The sequence below is a fragment of the Cervus canadensis genome, chromosome 23 (genome assembly GCF_019320065.1).
Source record: "Cervus canadensis isolate Bull #8, Minnesota chromosome 23, ASM1932006v1, whole genome shotgun sequence".
In the NCBI taxonomy this organism is placed as follows: Eukaryota; Metazoa; Chordata; class Mammalia; order Artiodactyla; family Cervidae; genus Cervus; species Cervus canadensis.
The window spans coordinates 3455821-3476380 of record NC_057408.1 but is presented as its reverse complement, the minus strand read 5'-3'; the positions used below and the strand labels follow the sequence as shown (position 1 = coordinate 3476380).

General features: G+C 54.0%; 1 protein-coding gene across 6 annotated transcripts in view; it reads left to right on the top strand.

The window, feature by feature from the left end:
- The window catches only part of ZBTB7C (zinc finger and BTB domain containing 7C), a 299100-nt gene extending 279866 nt beyond the window's left edge, over nucleotides 1–19234 (top strand). For all 6 annotated transcript variants that reach the window (XM_043444424.1, XM_043444420.1, XM_043444423.1 and 3 more), the window contains 2 exons: nucleotides 3740–4942; nucleotides 16149–19234. In XM_043444424.1, the coding sequence (XP_043300359.1) occupies nucleotides 3756–4942; nucleotides 16149–16800 (1839 nt within the window). In that variant the 5' untranslated portion in view covers nucleotides 3740–3755 and the 3' untranslated portion in view covers nucleotides 16801–19234. The remainder of the gene's footprint in view (nucleotides 1–3739; nucleotides 4943–16148) is intronic.
- The last annotated feature ends 1326 nt before the right edge of the window (nucleotides 19235–20560 follow it).

Below are 20560 nucleotides of genomic sequence, written 5' to 3'. Positions count from 1 at the left end.
TTCTTCCCCAAAAGTTAATAAAACGGCAAGCCATAGCTCCCCTTCCCCTGCTACCTCCTGCCAGGAAAAACAGCCCCTCCTCCCAGCTCTATGGTTACATCCATTCCTCCAAGAATGGACAAAGACTCCAAACCATGCCACGATGAGAAGTCACTGCTGGACAGACCAGCCTTCAAGTCCAGAGTCACCCAGGCCTACTGCCCCCTCCTCATTGCCAGATTCACTTTGTGCTTCTAGCTCCTCAAGGTCGTGTGTACAGGTTTGCTAAGTCACTTCAGTAGTGTCCAACTCTTTGCGACCCCATGGACTGTAGCCCATCAGGCTCCTCTGTCCATGGGATTCTCCAGGCAAGAATACTGGAGTGGGTTGCCATGCCCTTCTCCAGGGGGTCTTCCCAACCCAGGGATCAAACTCATGCCTCTTAAGTCTCCAGCATTGGCAGGCAGGTTCTTTACCACTAGCGCCACCTGGGAAGCCCCTCCTCACAGTCATGACTCCAGTTATCAGATTTCCCCGGTCCATCCAATGACAAGATGAGAAAAGAGAAGCTCAGAGAGGTGGTGGGGCCTCTCAAAGTCACATAGCTGTGGTTCCTGACCCCCAGGCCCCAACAGACCTGTCTCCCAAAGCATGGGAGGCAGGGTATGTCAGGTCAGGTGGTGCGATCCATCGCTTGGAACGCTCGGGTGAGACCCTGACCACCCCCATCCCATTCAGTGGGTTCCAACTCCTCTATTTAAGAACATGAGGATAAGTCTAAGGAATTGTGGGAATTTTTCCTGAAAAACAGTTCAAAAACAATTTTGTCTTTAAATGAATAAGCCCTTGGCAAGCAAGAAAACTTGCCTGAAAGAACTAATTTCTTGAGGTCTTACTGATTTGGGCTCTTAACAGTTGAAGGGGAGTTTCATTCACAAATAGCGTTTTCAGAGGAAAAGGGTCCTCTGAGGGTCAGGACCCTGTTACCAGTAGGGCAGCTTTGTGGGAATTAGAAAAAGATATCATTTTCTCAATACATCTACTTCCATCTATCAAACCAGTGTCATAATATACTGATTTTGTTAGAAGACAGCATTTAACTGCCATTGCCAGAAAACATCCTGATAAATATCACAGGTCTGTAATGTCTATGAAGTGAATAGTGCCTCTGGATAGCCTGTTGTATCATCTGTTATCTCCCTGGATTATCTATTATGTTATCTGTTGGTGTATAACAAATTACTCTAAAATTGAGCAACTGAAAACAAGAATCAACATTTACTGTCTCCCAGTTTCTATGAGTCAGGAATTCAGAAGCAGCTTTGCTAAGTGGTTCTGAGTCAGTGTCTTTCATGAGGTTGCAGTCAGGATGTCAGGGGGCTGCTGTCATCTGAAGGCTTGACTGGGGCTCAATGACCCCCTGAGCCCCACAGAGGGACCACTGTGTGGTGGTCCCTCACACAGCTCAGCCCCCCGCCATGTGGACCTTCCATAGAACTGTCCTGATGACACGGCAGCTGGCATCCCCCGGAGCGAGTGATCCAAGAGAGCCAGGCGGACCCAGCAATGTCTTTTATGATTTCGCCAGCATTTGGTTTTGTCACTTCTTGTTACTTTAGCCGTTCTAATAGGTGTGCGGTGCTATCTTATTCCTAGTTGGTGGATGTTGCTCCACCTTTTTCAGAGCTGTTATGTCCCTGTAAGCTCTTTTAGAACAGAGCCCTGCTCAATCTGCTCTCTGTGCGTCCCCACGCCCCAGGGGAGTGCTATGCACAGAAAGAAACCCAGTGACTATTCAGGGAATGAATGCTTGGCCCGCAGGGTCTCTGGCCCTTTTTAAAAAGGCAGGAAAACAGCAAGGCCTTTGCTGTAGGAAACGGCTTGAACACCTGCCCAGGTGAATCACTCAGGGAAGACTAAGGCCCTCCATCACCCATAGAGAAGCAGGGAGGAGGGGGCGGAGCACCCAGCACCCTGACACTCCACTGGGTCCCTGGTGCCTCCAAGTCACTCGGGGCCCACATGGTGGGCCTAACACTTCTCCCTTGTCCCTTTCTGCTGCATCTGCCTTCTCAGGGCAGAAACATCCAGAAGATGAGTGTGTGGGAATTCCCAGAGCTCTTGCCACTGGGATGTGGGGCTTCCAGGCTTTGTTTTCCTTTTTCTTTTCTCCCCACTGTAACTGCACCCAGGCAAGGGCCAGGCCTTGGCTAGGATTTATCTATGGGCCATGACCAAGCTTTACCCAGAGTAGCAGGGCCCTCCATGCCCTGACATTAAAAATTAAGGTGGCTTGTTGTCCAAATTGAATCTGTTCTGCTCCCTGAAGGGAGGAGGGTGCCTGCTGTCCTCTGCCCAGACCCTCTCCTTCTGACCCCCCCTCCCTCCTAGCAGCTATCACTGGCCACACACTGTGTTTAATGTATAGATAATCCTGAAGTATCTCAGAAGAGGCTTCTCCCCACAGGGATATGTTTCCCTGAGAGTAACAGAATACTGACATGATAAATTAGCTAACAATGCACTTGAATTTAACACTGAATATAACTTGAATTTAACACTGAATATAAATATTTATCAAATGGCTCAAGATATACGTATGTAGGAGGTCACTGTTTTTTAAAAAAACCAAGAATGGCAAGTGAAGGGAAACCTCATCAACTAAGAAGAAGCCAGAAGTTGAGGTCAGAAGGCAAAACACCTACCATAAGGCCCCCATTCCCTTGCAAAAAAGGGGTCACAAAATTGGTTTAAGGTTTCTAGTAACTGTGTCAGTTTGCTAGGGCTGTGATAACAAAGTATCACGGAGCAGGGCTTAAAGAACAAGACTGATTTTCACACAGTTCTAGAGGCTGGATTTAGTCCAAGATCAAGGTGTCGCAGGGTCCATTTCCTTTGAGGCCTCTCTCTTCAGCTTGCTGTCTCCACCTCCGTCCACCGCCCCCTCTGCCCCATGTCCTCACGTGGTCTCCCCTCTGGGGGTCACACTGGATGACAGCCCACTTGTAGGACCCCGTTTTAACCTTAATTACCTCTTTAAAGATCCTACCTCCATACACAGTAACATTCTGACATCCTGGGGCTTGAGACTTCAACATGCTGGAGCTGGACCTGGGAACAACTCAGCTACCATGAGCAGTCTGGTTGTTGGTCAGTCACATCAGTAACCAAAAGCAGCAAAATGGGAGTCTGTGACAGGAGGCAGAGGATCTGTGAAATAAACCAAAGCGTTCTCCCAGCGGGAGCCCTGAGTCATGAGAGAAGACTCCCCCTTTGGCCCCTGACCGGCAGACGTGGTGTGAGTCAGGAGTGGCCCCCATTCCCGCAGCACACAGAGCCTCGGAGTCTCACGTGGCCGGCCGGTCTCGCTATGGGACTTGCACATTCCCAAAGTGGAATTCGTGAAATCGTGCCCAAAAGGAGATTCCATAGCCTTCGCTAAAAGGCAGGCGCCAGCTGCCCAATGAGGAGCCCAGCACCCAGGGCCTTTGGGGCCCTGGGAAGAGCCCAGTGGTACCTTGAGAAGGGGCACTTGGGAGCGGGGCTCTGAGTGACAGGTGAGAGTGGGGAAAGCTGAGGAAGAGGGGGCGGCTCTCTAGCAGAGGAGGAGGGAGGGGAGCCCCAAGCAAAGGCAGGGGTGGGATAGGAGAGCACCGCCTATGCCCACCAGCCTGGCCTCCCTGGGCCAGGATCCCAGAGCTGGGTCCCCTCCAGGTGCCAGGTCCTCTAACTCAGTCTCTCCGTGTGTGTGTCCCCGCAGGGCTCCGGCTGAGAACATGGCCAATGGCATTGACGAGCTGATCGGCATTCCCTTCCCCAACCACAGCAGCGAGGTCCTCTGCAGCCTAAACGAGCAGCGGCATGACGGGCTACTGTGTGACGTGCTACTGGTGGTGCAGGAGCAGGAATACCGCACCCACCGCTCGGTCCTGGCCGCCTGCAGCAAGTACTTCAAGAAGCTCTTCACGGCCGGCACCTTAGCCAGCCAGCCCTACGTCTACGAGATCGACTTCGTCCAGCCCGAGGCCCTGGCCGCCATCCTGGAGTTCGCCTACACCTCCACGCTCACCATCACCGCCTCCAACGTCAAGCACATCCTCAACGCCGCCAGGATGCTGGAGATCCAGTGCATCGTGAACGTGTGCCTGGAGATCATGGAGCCCGGGGGGGACAAGGAGGACGACGATGACGACGAGGAGGACGATGATGAGGACGAAGAGGAGGAAGAGGAGGAAGAGGAGGACGACGACGATGACACGGAGGATTTTGCTGATCAAGAAAACTTGCCTGACCCCCAGGACATCAGTTGCCACCAAAGCCCTTCCAAGTCGGACCACCTCTCGGAGAAGGCCTATTCGGACACACCCAGGGACTTCCCTGACTCCTTCCAGGCCGGCAGCCCAGGCCACCTGGGCGTGATCCGGGACTTCTCCATCGAATCTCTGCTGAGGGAGAACTTGTACCCCAAAGCCAGCCTCCCCGACAGGAGACCCTCCTTATCTCCATTCGCCCCGGACTTCTTTCCACACCTCTGGCCAGGGGACTTTGGTGCCTTTGCCCAACTGCCGGAGCAGCCCATGGACAGTGGGCCCCTGGACCTGGTCATCAAGAACCGCAAGATCAAGGAGGAGGAGAAGGAGGAGCTGCCCCCACCCCCACCGCCGCCCTTCCCCAACGACTTCTTCAAGGACATGTTCCCGGACCTTCCCGGGGGGCCACTGGGCCCCATCAAGGCGGAGAATGACTACGGTGCCTATCTCAACTTCCTGAGCGCCACCCACCTGGGGGGCCTCTTCCCGCCCTGGCCGCTGGTGGAGGAGCGCAAGCTGAAGCCCAAGGCCTCTCAGCAGTGCCCCATCTGCCACAAAGTCATCATGGGGGCGGGGAAGCTGCCGCGGCACATGAGGACCCACACCGGGGAGAAGCCATACATGTGCAACATCTGCGAGGTCCGCTTCACCAGGTGCGCGGGCTGCCTGTGGGGGCGGGGCGGGGAAAGGGGCGGGGCAGGGCGGGGCCGGAGTGGAGGCGGGGCTGGGCGGAGCGAGATGGACCGCGGGCGGGACGGGACGGGAAGGGTTAAGGGCCACTGAAATGGAAAAGGATCCAGGTCACTGGAGGTCCAATGGGGCCCTAGCCGCACAGCAAGCTCATTGTCATAGGTGCTGGGCATTACCAGGCACAGTGATTTTCAAATATTTTCTCATATTACCCTACTAGGTGGAAGGCCAAGATACGAAGTAGATCCCAGCAGAGCCGTCTGGTTAAGCCGGAAGTAGGGAAGCTCCCACTGTAGACCCAGGGAAGCCAGTTTGAAGGTCCCCAATGGCGTGCAGCAACCCCCCCCCCCCCACCTTTTTACTTGGAGCACGATCAGCATGTCAGGGCCTGTCCTGAGTGGATTCTGCAGGCCATCCCTCCCACCACATCCTGGAAGTCAGGGAGGGCCATGGCCTTTGTCCACAGACGGGTGATCCTTCACTAATCAGTAGCTAATCAGTCACTTATAAGCCCAGCTGGGAAATGGCAGAGGTGGGACTTGAACCCCAGGGAGACCCCCCAGAGGCCCTTTCAGTCCTGTATGGGGCAGACCTACAGGATATGCCTCCTTTTATGATGTCCCCCTTGACTGTCCGTGTTAGGAAGAGGGTTAACTTTATGCTGTTATGAAAGTTGAAATTTGAAATCAGTACATGATAAACCTTTCATCTTGCCTGGACAGTGTTCCATTCAGCACTCAAGTATTATATACCTTCCCTGCACAGCAACTTTTGTGATCAAAACTGACTGGTGGGATCCTGTGGGGTCTGATTTGTCCAGGGCTAGGTTTCGATGGGTCTCTTTGAGGGAGATAAGGTCTGTTGGTATCAATGGTGGCCACTGATGTGAGGCTGACCTTCCCAGCCATGTCCACGGTGGGGAAGTGCCGTGCATTAGGGCTTTGTCATTTCAGCGTGTCTGTCTGATGTGGACAGATCCTGGTGGTATCTGCCCTGGGACAGTGACTTCATAGTCCAGGTCTTGTCCCCACACTGCCACTGTCCCCACCAAAGAACCCACCTTGAGAAATGCACACTTACTCCAGTGGAGCTGCTGCCAGCCCATATCCTCTTAGCAGTTTAGCTTTGGGAATTGCTGAGAGCTCATTCTTTTGATTTTCCTCAGTGGGACCAAAGCTTCAGTTTCAAGGTCAGAGTGCTATATTTTGAATCAGGTAGATTATCAAATCAGGGGCAATTCTTTGGGGGGAAAAACAAGATGAGTCCTGCTAAGTCACGAGACTCGCTCTCTTTGGTGGCTTGAAAACTCTATTTGAGGTTGCCAGGGAGGGTCAGGGAATAGATGACAGTTGTGGAAACAGCTCTGCAGGCTCTTCCAGTGACTGCTTCAAAGGACAACTCTGATTGTTTCTAAGGTGGCCTTGGGTCCCCTCGCAGCTGCCTCTGTGAAGGAAACTCCAGCACACTCTCCCAGCTGCTCCAGGCTGACAGTAAATGGAGATTTTCCAGGTGTAGAAGGGCAGGGCCCCCCATACATGGGGTGTGTCCCTTTCCAGCCAGCAATGCTGACCTCAAGTGCTCACTTCTCTTATTGCTGCAGAGCAGTTAGACCCAAAGTCCCTAAGATTCACCCCCTCTCAGGTGCCCCTCACGAATGGCCCTGCCACTCTGATGTCACCCCCACCTCCCACCCTGCATTCACCTTAGATCACAGAGCACCTGAAAGGCTTCACAAAAGCACAGGGATAACAAGGAAGACAAGCCAGAGCCCAGTCCAAATTCAAGTGCGGTTCATGCGTCTGGAGCCAGGGCCTCTAGCAGTCTGTGCCTCCAAGCCCAGCCCCTTGGGAATGACTTTAAGACATGGACAGTCTTCACAGGCCAGATCCAGAAAAGCCAGCCCCTGAGTCCTGCCATCCAGGCTCCACCTCCTTTGCTTGTCCCCTGAGCAGATGGCGGACACTGGGGACACCCCTCCCTGCAGGGGAGACCCAGGACTGTGACTTCAGTGGGAGGTGCTGCATCGCAGGGGACTGCAGGGGATCCTGCCCCTCCCCCCGCCCCCCCCCAAGTCCCCATCCCCCTTCCCTCCCCCACTTTCCTCTGGGTCTTTCCCACAGTCCACTTTCCGTGAGGACCTTGCGGGGCTGAGTCCCTGCCTTCCCTAGGGAAAGTTTTTAACTCGGTCAGTCAAGACAGTCAGACTTCTCACCCTCTTGACACCAGAACATCCTCTGCATGGGCCTCCTGGCCTGGCCTCCATGCTGTGTTACATAGGAGGGTCGCATTCCAGACCCTCCCTCCCAGCGCATTCCTGCTGATCACTGAGGGTGGCCTCTGTGCCTGCCTCGGGCTCACCACCCCCCTCCAGGCCAGAGTAGCCCTCCAGCCTGGGGCCCTGGCCTCCTTCAGATTAATCCTGCTCAGCCATCTGGGTCCCCAGGCCTGTTTCCAGCTGAAGCAGCTCCATTCCCACCTCTATTCATAGCTCCCCTCACTCTGTTCCCACTGGGCACTGGCCCTCCTGAGAAAGACCAGAAAAGCTCTGAGGACCACCCCCCCCCCCCACTCAAAGCAGAGATACTGGGTGTGGAGGGAGGTTGGGGACTCTTATTTCTCACTGTGGGCTGTGGCTGGACATGATGGACACCCCCCCAATACCCCTCCCCATCACATTCTTCAGAATCACTGGTTCCTTGCTTCCCTCCTGCCTCCTCCCCAGAGCTGCCCTGTAGGATTCCTTTCAAACATCAGAGAGCCTCAACCCTGGCCGTCCAGGTCGGGGTCAACCCCGGCTGTCCAGGTCAGGGTTGCCTGTGACTCTGGCTATAGCCAAGTCCCCTTGCAGCCTTTCCGTGGGGACCCCCTATGCAGCTGACTCCTTACAGCCACCAGCTGTAACCCCACCCTCCTTCCCCAGCTGGAGACTCTTCAGCTCCACTTACAGCCGCAGCTGCTGCCTCTTTGACTCAGAATTCCCAGCTTCCCTTGCAAGGCAAAGCCACTCGCTGGACTGAAGCCCAAGAGGGAGAGGGACCTGGGACCTGCTGCCCTCATCTCCTTCTCTTGGACACTACTTCCCTTTCTGGGGCCTGAGTCTTTGCCTAATTACAGCTGAGCTTCTGCTCTCTGGCCAGGTCTCCTTCCCTTTCTTCTTGATGCTGACCCACTTTCCCTCCCTCCTGGGAGTGACCTCTCTCTGCAAGGTGGCCTCTTGGCTCAGGCTCTGACTTTCTGCCTCCAATGCCCACTCCCAGCATGTTCACGCCCCATGGGAACATCATTCCTCGTGACTTCAGCAGCACAGCGTGGCAGAGAGGCCTTGGGTGGGGGGCCTTCCAACAGAGCCCCTTCTGCCCCCAAGGTCCCACTTGCTGCTCTTATTCTATGGGTGTCCAAGAAGGGCCTGAGGCCTCCCACCAGCATATTGTCTATTCCTTGGTATCAGGAACCTCACCTCTGGGTTCCTGATTTCAGCCAGATTTCAGCCAAGCCCACGGTTGTCCCACCACTGGTTTCCCCAGCTCTGAGATAACCCTGGCGCCCCAGAAAAGGCCTCAGTGGCTTCAAACAGACTGTGTATCTCTGGCCCCATGCTGGCCCCTCCTAGCTCTGACCATCCTACGGTCATCTGGGCTCTGAGCCCTCTGTCTGTGCCTGAGTCTATGTGTCCACTCCCCTAGCCTGGTCCAAGGTCACTGCTTTCTTCCTGAGGATGGCTGGGGCCTTTGCCAGCTGCAGAGACATTTCCTGATGAAACCAGTCCCGTGGCTCTCACTTGGGGGAGAGAAGAACTCCAGGACTTAGGGCAGAGGCAGTCTGGACCAAGATGCCCCTGACCCTCCTCATCTGAAAGTCTGGAAGCCCAGGCCAAAGGTCGGGACTCCAGGGGCCACCAGAGGTGCCCTAGGATGGGTCTTGAGGCGTGGGGAGCACATGGGCCAGGGAAGATGGGAAGGTATTAGTCCTCTCTGCCTGTCCTCTAAGATGCTGCTGTGCTTGGAGGGGCTTTTCTCTGCCCACCCACATTGCAGGGTCCTCCCGCTCCTTGTTGCTCCAGCCCCAGTCATCACCACCAACTGGGCCTGGCCCTGAACCTGTGAAGGCTTCGGAAGACTCTTGGTTCCTCCTGTCCTGCCACATGGGTCCTTGAGTGCAGGCAGCCTGTCCAGGGAACCCCTAGAGAGCATAACTGGGCAGTGTCCCCTCCCAACCCCCCAGCATCCTGTCTGCAGCCTGGCTTTCCCAGGTGGCTGGAACTGTGACTGTGAAGTCAAGAAACTGCAACACTTGAGAAGAGACCAGTCCCCATGACAACAGAGGTCTCACAGAGGCCCTGGAAAAGGATGGGCAACCTCTGTGCCCTGGGAGTCAGTCTCTGATGCCCCGTGATTCCCCCAGTCTCCACTGAATCCCCTGTGGACACCCCGTAAAGCCTGCGACTTTTACCCTCCAACCCCAATACCCAGTGCAAGCCAGCTGCTGACTGCTCTGTAGCCCGACAGCTGTCGGCTCTCCAGGCAAGGCCAGGAGCCTGGCTGCTGCTGCTTTTTTTTTTTTTTCCTGTATTTTCTTTTTAGTTCTCCCACTGCTGGTAGCTCTGGGGACCTTATTAAGATAATGTAATGTCATTAGCAGTGGCAGCAGGAAGAGAAATTTCCTCCGACCATCAGGTTATCAAGAAGTCTGGATGGGTGGTGCTGGGAAAGCATTCTCCTCCCTGGGAGCCTCCAGGACCCAGGACCCCTTCCTTCCACTCAGGGGAATGAGACCACAAGTTCTGGCTCATCTTTCTCGACGAGAAGCACTCGGAGCTGGAAGGGGGACTGCCTACTGGGGCTTGCGTGGCTGTGACTTGTGCTGGCTCCCCGGTGCAGGGTTAAGGGATGAGATGGCAGACCAGGGGACAGGGCAAGAGAGGAGCGTGTCAGATTTGGACTGGGGAGCTCTGAGAAGCGGTCCCACACCGGCAGGCCATGGCCATGCCCACCCACTCACTGTACATTCAGTGGTCAGCACCAGGCAGAACTCCAGAGCATCTGGTGGGTTCTTATCTGAGCAGGTTCTGGTACCATCTGGGCCACATGCTGAACGAGGAGGAAGAGAGCAGGGGCTGGCGGGCAGGGAACACAGAGCCCAGTGTCTCCAGGGGGCTACGGCCCCTTGGACAGGGCACGGTGATCAGGAACTCCAGCTTCGGGGTCTGGATCTGCCTCTGACTAGCTGTGTGACTTTGGCCAAGCCTCCTCCCCTCTCTGGGCTCAGTTCCCCCAATACAAAGGGGTTGAAGCAGGTGCTCCCTAAGTTCACACCCAGGTTTATGACCCCATTTATCACCCAAGATCAGGAAAGCCCTGGACCCATTACGGCACTTCTCTATGCCTCCACTTCCTCCCAAGAATGATGGAAACTCCGACTTCATGGGCTTTAGTGAGATAAGGTATAATTACCTGTACAGTTATGCCTTCACCGGAGCTCACGATTAGTTCTGGCAGGAATGTCCCTGAGCCTGGGTCCCTTTTTTGCATCTTCTGGGGGCCAGTGCTCCTTGCCCATGAATCTGCTGCTTCCTGCATCATCTCGCTGTCTAGGCGCCTAACAAGACAGGTCCCCAGGAGCCAGGGACAGGACGGTGGCTCTTCAGGCATGAGGGGCAGCTAAGGAAACCACACACATGGTGGCCCTGTCCTGGGAATAACATGCCTGGAAAACAAAGGCAGCAAAAGCAGTCACTGGACAAGTGTCCCCATCTGCCAGGAGCACCTGTGTGGCTGAGTGGGGGCCACAGAATGCAGACGGGCAGACCCGGCGCCCAGAGCTCAGGACTTGCTGGGCGGGCAATGCTTATACGTATGTGGCTATCAGAGAGCAGGAGAAGGTGATGCAGACACGTGGTCCTCTGTGGCTCCCTCCTTGCTCATTGAGTGACCTGCCCAGGGCTGCAGTGTTCAGGTGCTTTGGAAAGTCAGGGCAAAGAATGAGACCTGGGTGGACAGGGGAAGGTATTATGAAAGATTGCACCTAAGTTTGACCTTGAAGGATCCTGGGGATTAGGAGCGGTAGACATTTCGGGCAGGGCAGTTTGCAAGGGTGAAGGCAGAGCTGAAGGACGAGGGTGCAGGGAAGAGGAGGGCGGGAATGAGGGGCTCATGGCTGGGAAGGAAGAAGCGCATCTATGCTTGGACATTTGGTGGGAACCTGAGGATGGAGTGTGGTGTGTCCAAAGATATGCACAGAAGGGGGAGGAGCCAGGGCTGACCAGCATCCATCCCATAATATGGCAGTCTCTGAGCCAGGGGCACTGGCAGTCCAGCTCATGCCAGCAGAGATGCAAAGATGCAAAGCTGGCTAGAGCAGGGCCCACTAGGGGAGCAGCGTGTCCGTGTGGTATGTGGGTGCAATATTGTGAGGTATGCAATACTGTGGTATGTGGGTGCAATACCATGACCACTGTGAGGAGGGACAGCAGACTGGCAAAGGAGAGAGGGTGATTCTTTTTTCCAGCTTTGTTGACATATGTTTGACATATAACACTGTATATATTTAAGGTGTACAACAGTGATGATTTAATATGCATATATATTGTGAAATGATTACCCTCAGTCATGTTAGTTAACACACCCACCACCTCACTTAGTTACCTTTTTTTGTGCTGAAAACATTTAAAATCTATCCTCTTAGTAACTTTCAAATACACAATACAGTGTTGTTCACTATAGTCACCAAGGGCTCCCAGATCTTATTCCTTTGTAATGGAAGGCGTGAGCTTGTAAGGAGACTTCAAAGCTATGCTAAGGGGTGAGTTAGCACAGAGGCCAATAGACAGGATTGGGCGCCTTGGAAGATTTTAAGGGGAACCCACCAGACTCCTAGTCCTGAAGGAAAGTGACTAAGAGTTCAGCTGCTGAGAGTCAGGCTGGAACATTCCAGCTTCACTCATGATGCCCCTGCCAGCAGACAGAGAGAAGAGCCATGATATATGAAGCCAGCCAGCCAGATTCAGTATTAGCCCATTATTACCCAGAGGCAAACACTCTCAGAACTGTAAAGGTCTTCCCTGGTGGCTCAGACAGTAAAGAATCTGCCTGCAACGCAGGAGACCCAGGTTCAATCCCTGGGTCAGGATGATCCCCTGGAGAAGGGAATGGCACCCCACTCCAGTATTCTTGTCTGGAGAATTCCATGGACAGAGGAGCCTGATGGGCTACAGTCTATGGGAGTCACAGTCAGATACAACTGAGCAATTAACACACACATTGAGCCTCCCATTTTAGAGGTCAAGGAAACTGAGGCCCAGGGCAGCTAAGGACCTGGTCTGGTTCTTGGAGTGTGCTGAGCCAGGGCCCAGCTCTGCCAATGCACTTGCACATCACATCCATGTGGAAAGGCCATTACTGAAATAAGGAGGCTTGGGCCACCTTAGAAAGCCATTCCCTCCCTGGAAATGGGCTGGGCTGGATCAGTGTTTTCAAGGTCCTGGGAAGCATACTGCTAGCAATGCAGGTTACTCGGCCCCTGATTCAGACACGCTCAGGTAAACTAAACGATCGCTTATTTTTTTCCAGGACTAACTTAAGAGCTCCGTCCACTCCCCTCCCCACTGCTTGCAGGAAAAGTCTCCCCTGGGGACAGTGGCTCCTGCCCAGGCCGAGCTGCTCCCACAGCTTGGCCCAGCCTTCTGGCCCCGGAGACAGAAGGCTGGCTGCCGATGCCCTGGTGTAACTGTCTGGGCTGCACTTTTTGAGGCAGCCCCTACAGGCCTCAGGCTGGGAACACTCCGTATGAAAATCCTCCAAAGAGCCTGCAAACAAACCCCGCCCAGTTAGCCCTCCAGGCCCCTCTGCCCCTCACTGCCTGGTACCTTTGGGAAAGCTCTTTGACTTCTCTGAGTCCCCAGCTCTTCTGGGATCCAAGTGAGGAAATTGATCCAGGTGTGTTGAATTAAGCTCATGCAAACCCAGATTCCTGGTCAATAGGAACTCATGTCTGGCCCTAGGTTCAACTCTGCACAGAGAAGTTAAGTAACTTGCCTAAAGGTCATCCAGCAAGTCAGTGGAAGATCTGCAGCTGGAAGGGGTTCCCACACCCCTAATAGGGGCCCCCATCCTGCTCTACACCTTGCTTGTGAATAATGACCTTCCAGGGCCATTGAGATGGTATATTTGCCTACCCTGAGCAGGCACTCAATGAGACAAAGTTACAGTCACCTTCTCAGCACTTCTCACACAGTTGGGCCAATCGCTGCTGAGGTGTGATTTATTTTAGATGCCCTAATGAAAAGCTCAGAAGAAGCAGTGCATATTTAAAGGAGGCCCTTGACATTTGAAGATTTACCACTTGCATTGTCCACTATTTGAGGGTGACCCTCGGGTTGATACTATTAAATATATATAATAGTAATTTTTTTTTTAAATCGACCTTATAAGGTTGCAGTGAGGATTGAATGAGAGGATGTATTTAAAGCCCCACTGATGACTCTCCACCAGGCCCTGAATCTCCAGGATGGAGTCTCTCAGCCAATGAGTGAGCCTGGCTGAGCACCAAGCATCAGCATCTCATCAGAACCTGAGCGAATGTGTGGGGTCCCAAGTCACAGTCCCCAGCACTGTACAGCATCCCTCCAGGGGTACAGATAGCGCTTTGCACCCCGCCCTTCCATGTTCACACAGCCCACAGCACAGGACTGAGGACAGAGGCCTGAGCTCTTCTGGTCCCAGCTCAGTCAGACACAGCTTAGGGACTTCACCTACCTCCCTGGGCCACCGTTTGCCCCCAGCCAAGTGAAGGATTAACCTAGGCAGGTGGTTCTCAGACCAGCAGCAGCAGTGGCATCTGAAAGCTTGTTCAAAATGCAAATTCTCTGCTCTCTCCCCACAGACCTCCTGACTCAGGCAGTCTGGGAGTGGGGCCCAGTCCTCCGTGTTTCATCAAACCCTGATAATGGCTCATTATGTTTGAGACCCACTAGCCTAGACGCTAAGTCCCCTTCCTGCTCCAAAATCCAATCACCTGGATGAAATGTGGATTACGGAGACCCTAAGAGCAGGATGCTGGTGGGGGGAGGGTACATGAGATGTCACAGGAGGGTACTCACTGTGCAGTTGTGGGCAGCTGGTGGGTTGTGGGCAGGGCAGGGACCCGGGGGGTGGGGGGTTCTGGTGTGTGGAGAATACCAACCCTCCCTTCCTCCTCCCTGCCCGCCCCACTCTCCACCCTCTCCCCCCAGGTGCCTGCCCGCCTTCTAGAGACGATCCATCCTCCTGATCCTTCTCCCCTGCTCCCCCCTAGCGTGCTCATGAAAGTCCTTTTCTCTCCTGCTCTGCACCTGGGGAGCTAGTCAGAAAAAAAAACGAGAGCCAGTGAGACCTCTAGTGGCCACGGGGACACCAGGCGGCCAGGACCCGCTCCTGCTGGTGTCCTGGGCTGCTGCTGAGTGTGGTTTAAATCTGACCACTTTAGGGCGGGTGCCTGGGCTCCACATCTGCTCCAACCTCAAACCCGAGCCAAAAATGACAGGCAGATGCTCCACCCAAGCCACACCTGCATGGAGGAGGTGGGAGTCTGGACACAGCTTCCTGGCCTGAGGGGCCTGGTCAAGGAAGGCGCAGAAGGCCGCAGAGAGTTCTCACGGCTCCACTGACTCCACCTCGGCCAGCCTGAAAGGCTCCTTTAGCTGGTTTAGGCAGCATTCAGTCTTTACAAAAACAGCCTTGAGATGTCAGTCCTCCTTTCAAGACCACCAGGAGGTGTGTGGAATCCAGTTCAACACAAACCCAAATTTCTGTGCATCATCTCTGGACACCAGGAACTGATGTCTCATGCGAGGTTCAGCTCTTGTGCAGAGAGGTTGTTATTCACCTAAGGTCACTCAGTTAGCGGTGGGTCTGCAGCTGGAGTGGGCTCCCCCACATCATAGCTTACCTCTGAATAATACCACTTAAACCCTGAAAAGCTTTGCCCTGGCTTAGGCTGCATTCTTGTTGCACCTGGCTCTTTTGTAAACCCTGGAATTGTCTGCAGACAAAGAGGAGAGCCCAGGGCTGGAGCTAAGAAACCACAGTGCAGGAGACTTGAACAACGTGTGCCTGGTATCTGTAACTCTCAGATTAGTGCTGAGGACAGGCAGGTCTCAACAGCCCAGGGGCTGGGATGGGACCAGGGTGAACCCAGAGGGAAGACCCCATTGCCTGGAGAGAGTGGAGCTGAAAGTGTGATCCAGTATCAGAAGTGGCTCCCGCTTGGAGGACAATGAAAGATTGCTGACTTTTGGGGGGCCTATGGCCCCCCGAAAGTCTATTTTCCAGTGTGTGAGACAGGCCCTGACGGAGTGGATTCTTCATTCTCTCTGATCTTATTTCTAAAAGGTGTTCTGGAGTGACAGAGGCCTTTCAGAACCCAGCTCCCACTCTACTCTCCAATCCAGGGGAGGAACCACATCTGTTTGGAGTGGTGCAGTAGTTGAAGGTGGGCTTCCCAGGTGGCGCTAGTGGTAAAGAACCCACCTGCCAATGCAGGAGATGTAAGAGATGCAGGCTTGATCCCTAGGTGGGGAAGAGTCCCTGGAGTAGGACATGGCAACCCACTCCAGTATTCTTGCCTGGAGGATCCCTTGGACAGAGGAACCTGGCGGGCTACAGTCTAAGGGGTCACAAAGAGTTGGACATGACTGAAGCAACTTAGCACGTGTACGTGTGCACACACGCACACACACACACACACACACACACACAGTGCTGCTGCTGCTGCTAAGTCGCTTCAGTCGTGTCCGACTCTGTGGATCCCATAGACGGCAGTCCACCAGGCTCCGCCGTCCCTGGGATTCTCCAGGCAAGAACACTGGAGTGGGTTGCCATTTCCTTCTCCAATGCATGAAAGTGAAAAGTGAAAGTGCAGTCGCTTAGTGTGCCCCACTCTTCAGGACCCCATGGACTGCACCCCACCAGGCTCCTCCGTCCATGGGATTTTCCAGGCAAGAGTACTGGAGTGGGGTGCCATTGCCTTCTCCACACACACACAGTAGTTGAAGGCAAATTCTAGCCAGGGTCCCATTCCTGGGGGTTGACACCACGGCAGTAGGGAGCCTTGGCTGGTTCTGGAGGGAGGGCAGCAGAGAGCCAGGAGCGTCCCCTGGGGTTTCAGGCAGGGACTGACTCCGACTCTGCGTTGCAGGCAGGACAAGCTGAAGATCCACATGAGGAAGCACACGGGGGAGCGGCCCTATCTGTGCATCCACTGCAACGCCAAGTTCGTGCATAACTACGACCTCAAGAACCACATGCGCATCCACACGGGCGTGAGGCCCTACCAGTGCGAGTTCTGCTACAAGAGCTTCACGCGCTCCGACCACCTGCACCGCCACATCAAGCGCCAGAGCTGCCGCATGGCCCGGCCCCGGCGCGGCCGCAAGCCCGCGGCCTGGAGGGCCGCCAGCCTGCTCTTCGGGCCCGGCGGCCCGGCCCCGGAGAAGGCGGCCTTCGTGATGCCCCCCGCGCTGGGCGACGTGGGCGGCCACCTGGGCGGAGCCGCCGTGTGCCTCCCGGGCCCCAGCCCCACCAAGCACTTCCTGGCCGCGCCCAAGGGCGCGCTGAGCCTGCAGGAGCTGGAGCGGCAGTTCGAGGAGACGCAGATGAAGCTGTTCGGGCGCGCCCAGCTCGAGGCCGAGCGGAACGCGGGGGGCCTCCTGGCCTTCGCGCTGGCCGAGAACGTGGCCGCCGCGCGGCCCTACTTCCCGCTGCCCGACCCCTGGGCCGCGGGCCTGGCCGGCCTCCCTGGGCTTGCCGGCCTCAACCACGTGGCCTCTATGTCTGAGGCCAACAACTAGGCTGGTCCTCCTCCACCTGGATCCTGCTTTCCCGTCCCCTCCCAGGCCCACCTGCCCCATCGATGGGTCTGAACTTTTTATTTCAAAAGGAAGAAAAAATAGCAGCAGCAGTGGTATTTTCCGGGCCTCCTGAGGCAGTTGCCTCCCCTTCGCTGGTGTCTGAGATGGGCATCTCCTCCCAAAAGGCCTGGCCTCTCCCTGGCTGCCTCTCCCCACCCTCAAAGAGAAACTCACAGGGGCCCATATCACAGCGGGGGCCCCAGGCCATGTGTCCCAAAGTACCTTGGAGCTGTGAGGGTCTAGAAGGAGGAGGTGGCTTGGCCAGAGGCAGACCGGATGGAGCAGGGAGGAGGGTAGGGTCCTGAGACACACGCCCTGTGAGCCCCTCGGCTTTGTGGTGGAGTCCCTGCTAACTGTGTTCCAATGGGTTCATTCTCCCCTTCTCCAGTGGTCCTGGGACCCTTAGAGGAGATGACCTATTGGCAGGGAGGCCTCCTGGAGTCAGGAGTGAGGTTCCTGGAATCCAGGCCCATTTTTCCCTCCCTGTCCTGTGACCTTGGACCGCTTCACCCTCTGTACCCCAGTTTCTCCCTGCTGTGAAAGAGGGCTGGTGATTTCATTTCCCTCTCCCACCCACCCACATGCTCATATCTGCCCATCCCTCCAAAGAGAAGCCTTGAGAGAGCAGGAGCTTTGCACTCCTAATGTCCCTGGTGACACTATTTTACTGGACTTAGTTTTATCACATCCATCTTTACATTAGCACAGGTGAGAAATGTGGCCACGCTAGACAGGGTGACAGAGGAAGAGGGCTTGGGTGGGGCTTGTCCACAGCCCCCAAGCAGCTTTGGGTAACTCCAAATCCTACCTCCCCTAGGGGCACATCCAGAGACGACCACCTAGCATGGTCCCCACCTCCACATACCCCTGGCAACGCCATAAGGAGTCTTTCAGGACTCCTGGGGCCAACACAGAAGGACAGGGGCCACCTCTAAACAGCTGGCCGTTGCCTCCCTCCATCTGATTCCCAGAAACAAAGCGCCCAGTAACCCAAGTGTGTGTTCACTTTTTGGTTGTGGGCTTCTTGGAGCTTTGGCATTGCTGTGTTTGAACACCCACAGCCCCTCCCTGGCCCCCTGGGGAGGAAGCCGGGTGTGCTGTGTGGGGAATCAGAGCCTTGGCTGCAGGACGGGTGTGGGGGGCTCTGTGAACGAGGGCTGTCCACCCCCTCTCCCGGGCTCTCTGGTGGGCAGCCGTCCTGAGAAGGAAGACAGCTGGGGCCTTCCTGATCTCTCCGCTTTCCTGCCCTTCCCTCCCTTTTCTTGCTGAGTTTGCTTTTGTTTCTCAGTAGCCCAGAAGGGAGGCGAGTTCATCTGGGTGGGTGGGTGAGGGCTGGTGTCCCCAACCCTGGAGCTGTGGACACAGAGACTTCGGCTCTTCCTATCGCCTTGGCTTCTTCCTGAGCAAACACACACAAAAAAAACAAAAAGGCCAGAGAAGACCACAGACTCTGTCACTCTCTCAGCTCCCCCACTCCCTGAAAGAAACCCCTGCCTCCACACACCACCTCTGGCCCTTTCAGCCAGAGGGAACTGTTGCTGACACCCTGTGGTCCTCGGATGTCATCTGCTGGGCAGCGCCTCTCAGATTCCTGTCTCCATTTCCTCCCTTCACTTCTGGGACCCACCAGCCAACATGCCCACGTCCCCTCTCCTCAGTCAAGGGAGTGGGGCTGACCCAAACTTCAAGAGAAAACAAGGGAAGATGAACAAATTAAAATCCAGTGGTGTTGGGGCTTTTGTTTTTATTTTGTAAAGGTAATGACTTCTTATAAACTCAATTTTTCAGATGACTGGTTAGTTCTTTTTGTTTTCTCTTGGTTGCAATTTGGAGTTGTACATTGTAAAATATCCAAAGATGTCGAGTACTGTATGATCAAGAACTTGAAGCAAATGGGTCGTAGGGATGTTTGTGTTTTGTTTCCTTTTTTTTTTTTTTTTTTCTCTTTTGGATGTTCCGATTTCCCTGTCTGTCTGTGGGAGAACTTTGGAAGTTTTTCTATTTATAACTTTTTTTATGTGATTGCTTTATGTAAAATGACACTCAACAAGGTTTGCCTTAGTGATACAAGGGACAATCTTCCATAACTTTGGTCGCACGCCGCATCCCATCAAGAAAAAGTCTCAGCTAATTTTCTGGCCTATTTATTAAACAGTATTAACTGACTGGATGAAATGATATTGAGAGTTGCACTTCTGTGAGAGGAGATAGCCACAAGACAATGTGCAGACATTTGTGGCTTTAGAGTTTGACAATTGGGTGTCACAAACTTATAAAAATGTTGAAGACACCTTTATATAAAAAAATTACAAATCTTTGACCCTTATTTAATAACGTGAGGGACAGCGTTTTAAGTAAAAGAAAGCCACAGCTACTCAACTCGCTGGTTCCATTGATTCCCCTTTGCAATGTCTTGCAGGTGTCGGGGTGGGGGCTTTGAATGGCGTCAACTCTACTCAGAACCCAGAGCTCAGGTCGTCAGTGGTCCGCTGCAGTTTTGATTCGTGAGGCTCTGCTGGATCATAAGCTTGTGGGTATCTGTGATTCCGAGTGTGAGGTATGTGTATGTGTGTGTTCACACGTGCAGATATAGCCTTTGGTGTGAGAGCAAGGGAGAGTGAAAGGGGTGCTAACCATTTTAACATGACAGTCCTACCAGTCACCTAGCTTGGCATCCAGAGCAACCTGTGGCTGGCCTTGCTACCATCTCAGCCTTTTCCTTTTATTCCCTGGCGCTGGCATTGGACTTCTTCTTTATTCACCTGATTGTCTCTCCCAAACAGGGAACATTAGACCCTGAAGAAGGTAAGGGAATATAATGGGGTCAACCCTACTCAGAACCCAGAGCACCGACTCTTGGAGTAAAATTGATCTTGAACTGCATTTTCTATATAACCAAGAGTTAACCTAGAGTTGCTTTTCTGTCTTCAGATCCCCTTTCCTGGCGTGGTAAGCACTCTTATAAACACAATGCAGCATTTCTCAGTACAGGGAAAACAACGATCTGGGTTTCAGATCCAGACTCCAAGACATGTGTCCTCAGGCTGATCGCTTTCCTACCTTGGTCCTCACTTGCCTCATTCGAATAGGAAAAGAGATTGAGTTTCTCCAAGAAACTCAGGAACTTAGAGCTTCTCCAAGTTTTCTACCCAAATTAAACACCCCTCAGCCAAGGGGGCCTGCCAGTTGGGAGATTGCGAACTGAATTTTAAAGAAGTAGGCTGAAGCAACCTTCCCCATGGTACAGAACTCCTCTGAAGTCTCCTGTTGTGGCTTTGAAATTCACGCTTTTGCATTCTATTACACAAGGGGCTTCCCTCGTGGCTCAGTTGGTAAAGAATCCACCTACAATGCAGGAGATCCAGGTTCGATCCCTGGGTCGGGAAGATCCCCTGGAGAAGGAAATGACAATCCACTCCAGTATTCTTGCATGGAAAATCCCATGGGCAGAGGAGCCTGATGGGCTACAGTCCATGGGGTCGCAGAGTCGAATAGGACTAATGCAACTAAACCACAATACAATAGGTATGCATTTGTCTTAATTTTAAAATACCTTCTTGAACATGACTTGCCTTTCCTCCAGGATCTTCCAGTAAAGTCAATGCCCCTTGGCTGCCTTGCAACTTGGAGAGGCCCAAGCGCGTGGCTGACTGAGGACTTGAGGATAAACCTGGCCCCGTGCGAGGACTAGGAGGGCAGC